The following is a 7500-nucleotide window of genomic DNA, read 5'->3' as shown; positions in this document are numbered from 1 at the left end:
TGTAACGAGAGCGATATTATGTGTTATTGTGATTTGCCGTAGCTCGCTTGTGTGTGTGTGTGTGTGTGTGTGTGTGTGTGTGTGTGTGTGTGTGTGTGTGTGTGTGTGTGTGTGTGTGTGTGTGTGTGTGTGTGTCAATATCTCTCTTTCTCTGTGTGTGTGTTTGTACGACTGTGTGTGTGTTTAAAGTATGACTCTGTGCGTGTGTGTGTGTGTGTGTGTGTGTGTGTGTGTGTGTGTGTGTGTGTGTGTGTGTGTGTGTGTGTGTGTGTGTGTGTCAATATCTCTTTCTCTGTGTGTGTGTTTGTACGACTGTGTATGTTTAAAGTATGACTCTGTGCGTGTGAGTGTGAGTGTGTGTGTGCGTGTGTGCGTGTGCAAATCTCACCTGGGCGTCACACAGCGTTGTTTACCTGCATAATTAATTGAGGACACTCTGAGCTAATTGGCACCAAAGTCTGGCAGGTAACCAACACGGGAAAGGTTAAAAAAAAAAAAAAACTTGCTTACGGAAAAGAAATAAGGAAAAATAATATACTTGCTCAGGGGAAGATTTACATTACCCCCCCCCCCCCAAAGCTTACTAACGAAAGGACCTATAGAAAAACAAACAAACAGACAGACAGACAGAAAAGGAAAAAAATCTTGCTTAGAAAAAAAATATACTAAAATTTATTAAACTTATTAAATATACTAAAAACTTGATGATGAAAGGAAATAGAAGGAAAAAAAATGCTTTAGATATGTAAAGAAAACCTTATTTACGAAAGGAATTATAAAGAAAAAAGGGTTACTCATTGCCCGTCCCTTCCAATCACTCCTCCATCCCCCTTCCCACTCACCGCTGTCGAAGTATAGCTCACTCACGGCCAGCCAGGGACCCGGGAAGTACAGGAGCAGCCTCAGCACGCGGCCCGGGCGGTGGCGAAGGTCCAAGGTGAGGTTATGCACGCCGGGGCTGAGGGCGTCGGACCAGGGCGAGGTGGCGGTGAGCGGCTTCTCGTGGAACATCGCGCCGTCCTCACCAAAGTACACCTCGGCCTTGGAGGGGACCTGGAGGGAGGGAGGGAGATGACTGTTAAGATGTGTGTGTGTATGGAGGACTGGTGAGAGAGAGCAGGTGACAGGAGTTATTGGATAGTATTATAAAACATTCCGTCGACGCAGCCCACATTTTTGGCAAGGCTTTCGTAGGAGTTGTGGGCATTTCCAGGAGTAGTTTTATGACCCTGGTGGTAGTTTGACCGTTTCTCTGTATCATGAACCTAAAGAAACACTCATTAGAACCCGATTGCCTCCCTCTTTGACCTTTAGAAATAGGTGACGTGGGAACTGAAAATGTCTTATAATACCGAAATTGACTGATAAAACTGACGTACAAAGAAAATAAAAAATACCGACATAATCTAGCAAAACTTACAAAAACTGATAAAAATGATAGAAAAAATGAGAAAAAACGGACATATTGGTAAATAAACTGAAAATTTGACAAAAAACGGCAAAATCTAAACCAAAAACTGACAAAGGCAAAAATATTAAACTGACAAATATTGGCAAAAAAATGGAAAAAATGACAGAAAATCGAAAAAAAATTACCAAAAATGAAAAACGAAAAAATGATAAAAAAAAAATACCAGCAAAAAAAAGTGAAAAAAGATAAAAACAACAACCAATAACAAAAAAGAAAAAAGAAAACACAAACGGAAATAACAAACAGACACTAACCAACAAAAAGAAACGAACAAACTAACAAACAAACAAAAAAACTACTAAACAAACACACTACCAAAAGCTAAACACACACACACACACACACACACACACACACACACACACACACACACACACACACATAAAAAAAAAACACTAACACAGAACCAATATTGAAACTGACCCAAGACCAAGGCCATTAAAAGGATCACATACAGGGTAAAAAAAAAAGGGTTATAGAAAGGGCCTCATTAGCAAACAGGTAAAATGTGAAGGTTAATGATTAGGCTTCGGACGAAGACGAAAAATAATTGGAACTGAACATATCCTTAAGGGCTTTATTTTGTGTCTGTCTGTCTGTATGTATGTATGTCTGTCTGTCTCTCTATCAATCTCTATACCTGTCTGTCTGTCTATGTGTCTGTATTGCCGTTTGTCTATCTCTCTACTTTTCATCGCTGTCTTGTTTGTTAAGTACCTCTGTCTGTCTGTCTGTCTGTATGTATGTATTTATGTCTCTGTCAACCTCTATACCTGTCTGTCTGTCTATGTGTCTGTATTGCCGTCTGTCTATCTCTTTACCTTCCATCGCTGTCTTGTTTGTTAAGTACCTCTGCCTGTCTGTCTGTCTGTCTGTCTGTATGTATGTATGTATGTCTCTCTATCAACCTCTATACCTGTCTGTCTGTCTATGTGTCTGTATTGCAGTCTGTCTATCTCGCTACCTTCCATCGCTGTCTTGTTTGTTAAGTTCTCTGCCTGTCTGTCTGTCTATATACGTATCTATCATTCTGTCTGTCTAAATATATATCTAATCTTTTGTCTATCTGTCTGTCTGTCTATATTTGTACCTATCATTCTGTCTGTCTAAATATATATCTAATCTTTTGTCTATCTGTCTGTCTGTCTGTCTAAATATATATCTAATCTTTTGTCTGTCTATCTGTCTGTCTGTCTGTCTGTTTATATATGTATCTATCCTTCTGTCTGTCTAAATATATATCCAACCTTTTGTCTGTCTGTCTGTCTGTCTGTCTGTCTGTCTGTCTGTCTGTCTGTCTGTCTGTCTGTCTGTCTGTCTGTCTGTCTGTTTCCATGATGATATAAAACCTTTCTTACTCTATTAATGTATGGAATTGAATGACCATAAGAAAATACATAAAATAAAATCTTAGTGTATTAAAACAGAGATTATGACAAAAAGGAAAGAGACGAGAAAGAAAACAAAACAGTAACGCCAACAGAGGAGAAAAACAGACGAACAGACAGACTAAGAGTAAAACAGACAAACAGAAAGAGATCAAGACTAACAGATAGACAGACAGACACGCAAACACACACACACACACACACACACACACACACACACACACACACACACACACACACACACACATACACAAACACACAGAAAACAGGCCAACAGAGAATGAAAACAGACAAACGAAAAAGACAGACAAACAAACAGACTAAGAGTAAAACAGACAAACAGAAAGAGATCAAGACAAACAGATAGACAGACAGACACGCAAACAAACTCACAAATGCACATAAAAACAGACCAACAGAGAATGAAAACAGACAGACGAAAAATTTAAGACATTGAAAGAGAAAAAAATATTAAGACAGACAGACAGAAAACCAAAAAAACAGACACATAAACAGACAAACACACAGACACACACACACACACAAAAAAACAGACATAGAGAGAAAAAATTAAGACAGAGAGAAAACCAAATATAGACACTCAAACAGACAGACAGACAGACAGACCCCCCCCCCCCCCCCCATAGCAAACTTTTCCCAACCCTTCCCTTCATTAACACTTTCCCTTACCTCGCCCTTTACCTGTCCGTCCATTTACCTGTCCGTCTCTCGCCCCATTAGCAGATCCACCCTTACCTGTTCAAGCCATAACCCCGCCAGGTGATTGACTTTTACTTGTCCAACACCTCTCTCTCTCTCTCTCTCTCTCTCTCTCTCTCTCTCTCTCTCTCTCTCTCTCTCTCTCTCTCTCTCTCTCTCTCTCTCTCTCCCCTTTTTTGTACCTTTTCCTCCTCCTCCTCTCTTTTTTCCTCTTTCAGTATCTCTTCTTACCTCCTCCCTTTTTCCTCTTTCTCTGTTCTTCCTTTCTTTCTCCTTCACTCTTTACTCCTTCTTTATCTCCCTTTCTTATGCCCCCTCTTCTTATCCCGTTCTCTCGTTCTTTTCTTCTTCTTCCCTTTTCTCTTTCCTTCCCTTCTTCCTCCGCCTTTTCTTTGTTTTATTCCTTCTCTCTTTTCCTCCTCTCACTTTCCCTTTCTTCGTCTCATTTTCTCCTTCCTATCCTTTCTTGCATACCCTTTTTCCTCTTTCCTTCCTTCCTTTCCTTCCATACTCCTAATCCCTTCTTCCCTACCTTTTTACCTTCCATCTTCCTCCTCCTCCTCCTCCTCCTCCTCCTCCTCCTCCTCCTCCTCCCCTACCTGTGTTTTGGCAGTGTTCTTCGTGTATACAAAGTCAGATTCACACCTCATTTAGCTGGGCCATAAAAGCCTTGCCATTTGCACACAATAAACCCCTCTCTCTCTCTCTCTCTCTCTCTCTCTCTCTCTCTCTCTCTCTCTCTCTCTCCGACTGTTTGGTTTTAAAGGGACGAAATCGTGTTTTTTGTGTGTTTGTTTGTGTGTTTAAAGATGAAATGCGGTTTTTTTTTTGTTTAAAGTATAGATTCTCTCTCTCTCTCTCTCTCTCTCTCTCTCTCTCTCTCTCTCTCTCTCTCTCTCTCTCTCTCTCTCTCTCTCTCTCTTGCATTTCTACCTCTCTACCTTCATCTATTTTCTTTTTTTTCTTTATTCCTTCTTTCCTTCCTTCTCCCCTATCTCCTTCTTTCCTTCTTCCTTCTCTTCTCCCTTCTCTTCCTTCCTTTATTCCTTCTTTTTTTATCCATCTGTTCGCTCTTTTCTTATTCTCTGTTTCGTTTTGATTTTCGTTTCCCTTTTCCAATTCTCTTTCGTATGCTATCTCTCTCTCTCTCTCTCTCTCTCTCTCTCTCTCTCTCTCTCTCTCTCTCTCTCTCTCTCTCTCTCTCTCTCTCTTTTCTTAACCTTCTCGGAATCTGACTTTTTTTTCTTTTTCTCTCTTTCGTTCTCTTTTAATTTTTCTTCCTTTCCTTTCCTTCCTTTTCTTTTCCTTTCCTTTCTTAAATTTTCCTATCCCGTCTTCCTTCCTTTCCTTTCCTTTTCTTTTTTTTATATTTTCCATCTTCCTTTATTTTCTTTTTCTTTTTTACTCCTTTTTTTCTTTTCTATTTTTTTTCTTTTGTATTCTTCATCTTATAGTTTTCCTTATTATTTTCTTTCCTTCTTTTCTTTCTCTTTTAATATCTTTCTTTTTTATTCTTTCTTTCTTACACTTTCTTGCATCTTTCTCCGTATGCTTCTCTCTCTCTCTCTCTCTCTCTCTCTCTCTCTCTCTCTCTCTCTCTCTCTCTCTCCTCTTCTTCTTCTTGCACCTGTCAATTCCATCCTCTCCTTCTCTCTCTCCTTCTCCCAATCTTCTTTGCATTTTATCCCACTTCTCTCATCCTCTTTGCATTTTCCTCTTTCATTCTCTATTCCATTCCCTTCCTCTCTTCCTCTCCTTCAGCTGTTTCTGCCTCCTTTCAATCTCTTTCGCATTTCCTTCTTCTTTTGTTTCATTTTTTATTTGTCAGTTTTTTTATTTTTATTTTTTTATGCATCTTCGTTTTTATTTTCATCTCTATCTTCTTCCTCCTCCTTCTTCTTCTCTTCCTCTTTCTATTCTCGGTCTTTTTCGCTTTTTTATTCTTCCTCTTTTAGCCTCTCCTCCTCCTCCTCCTCCTCCTCTTCCCTATTCTTCGTTTCATCTTCCTCCTCCTCCTCCTCCTCCTCTTCTCTATTCTTCGTTTCATCTTCCTCCTCCTCCTCCTTCTCCTCCTTCTCCTTGTCATTCGCCATCTTCTTTGTCTTTCTTCTTATTTGGTTCTCTTTTCCTTATCTTTCTTCTTTCACTTCTTTCCCATTCTTCATTTTTGCTTATTCTTCCTTCTTCTCTTTCACAGTTTTCATTATATTCTAAGTATTAGTTTTCGTATTTTCCTAGTGTATTTCTGTTTTATTTCATCATCTTTCGCATATTTTTCTCTTCTTTCACTTTTTCCATTATATTTTCTTCCTTCTTCCACAATTCCTTAACTTATTTCACTCTTTTTCTTTCTTTTTCTGTTTCTCAGTGTTCGAATATTCCGTCTGTGCCTTCGTCCTCTTTCGCAAATGCTTCCTTTTACAATCCTTTCCCATTTTCTCTATTCTTATTATACCGTTTTCTTTCACAACTTTCCTTCTCCTTCTCCTCCTTTTCCGAGTCCTCATTTTCGTTTATTCCTTTTGTTCTTCCTTATTATTTGACTCTTTTTCACATATGTTTCCTCTTTCGTATATGTTTCCTCTTTCACTCCTTTCCCATTCTCTCTCTTTCTCCATTCACATTTTCTTCAATAACCTTCCTCCTCCTTCTCCTCCTTTTCTGCATCCTCATTTTCGTATATTCCTTTTGCTCTTCCTTCTTATTTCATCCTTTTTCGTATACGTTTCTTCTTTCACTCCTTTCCCATTCTCTCTCTTTCTCCATTCACATTTTCTTCAATAACCTTCCTCCTCCTTCTCCTCCTTTTCTGCATCCTCATTTTCGTATATTCCTTTTGCTCTTCCTCCTTATTTCATCCTTTTTTGTATACGTTTCTTCTTTCTTCGTATATTCCTTTTGCTCTTCCTTCTTATTTCATCCTTTTTCGTAAATGTTTACTCTTTCGTATACGTTTCTTCCTTCACTCCTTTCCCATTCTCTCTCTTTCTCCCTCCCCGTTTTCTTCGGCAACCTTCCTTCTCCTCCTTTTCCGCGCCTTCATTTTCCTGCCGCTTTCTCCTCCTGGCTGACCACGAAGAAGCGAGCCGCGGAGCTGTTGTGAACGCCGCCGACAGCTATGTAAACAGACCGTCGGAGGGCAGCAAAACAAGTCTAATTGGGTCCGACCTCGAGGAAAGGCCAGGCAGCGAGCGACCTCCGGAGAACTTAAAGAAACGGTGGAGTGCGTGCCGGCCGAGGTTTTGCGAGAGGAAAATTGGATGCAGCCCTCGTGAAAGGAACATTGGGAGACTGTAGAAAAAAGGGGAATGAGAGGGTAAACACGAAACAGATAAACACAGAGTAAACAGATTGAAGTAACCCAAATGACTTCTAAACAACTTAAAGAACAAAAAAAAAATGAATGCAGATTTCGTGAAAGGAATATTGGGAGACTTGAAGGAAAAAAAAGGAAGAGGAGAGGGTAAATAAACATGAAACAGATTATATTAAACATACTTTCAATAAAAAAACACAAAAAAACACAAAAAAACAAGGTGATTAAAAAGTAAAAGTAAAGAGTTCAAGGTGTTGTAGAAATTCAGGTAATATAATGCCCCAAATAAAGGCGATCAAACATACTTGCAATGAAAAAAAACAACCACAAAAAAACAAACAAGAAAACAAGCTGAATTCAATGTAAGTAGAATGCAAAGGTAAGGTGAATAAGACTCGGATTAAAGGCCAGGTAAGCAGGTAAGCAAGGTAGGCAGGTAACACAGGTAAGTAAGCAAGATTGGCCGCGTAATGAAAACGGGAAGAAAGTGAACTCGAGAAAGAGAAAATGGAAGGAGAAAATTTTGGGTCCAGCGGAAACATTTGCATTTCGCGGACGGATTATTTCGAGGTTAATAGAGTTTAGGCTTGTTATTTAAATGTTGC

The 7500-nt window shown here is 39.4% G+C and overlaps 1 protein-coding gene across 1 annotated transcript in view; it reads right to left on the bottom strand.

The window, feature by feature from the left end:
* LOC127010221 (uncharacterized) overlaps nt 1–7500 on the bottom strand; it is a 92703-nt gene that overhangs the window by 21366 nt on the left and 63837 nt on the right. Inside the window, exon 4 of the mRNA XM_050884098.1 lies at nt 843–1053. Coding sequence (XP_050740055.1) covers nt 843–1053 — 211 coding nt within the window. The remainder of the gene's footprint in view (nt 1–842; nt 1054–7500) is intronic.

This window comes from Eriocheir sinensis, chromosome 42, assembly GCF_024679095.1.
Source record: "Eriocheir sinensis breed Jianghai 21 chromosome 42, ASM2467909v1, whole genome shotgun sequence".
NCBI classification, from domain to species: domain Eukaryota; kingdom Metazoa; phylum Arthropoda; class Malacostraca; order Decapoda; family Varunidae; genus Eriocheir; species Eriocheir sinensis.
This window is presented reverse-complemented; position numbering and strand designations above follow the sequence as displayed.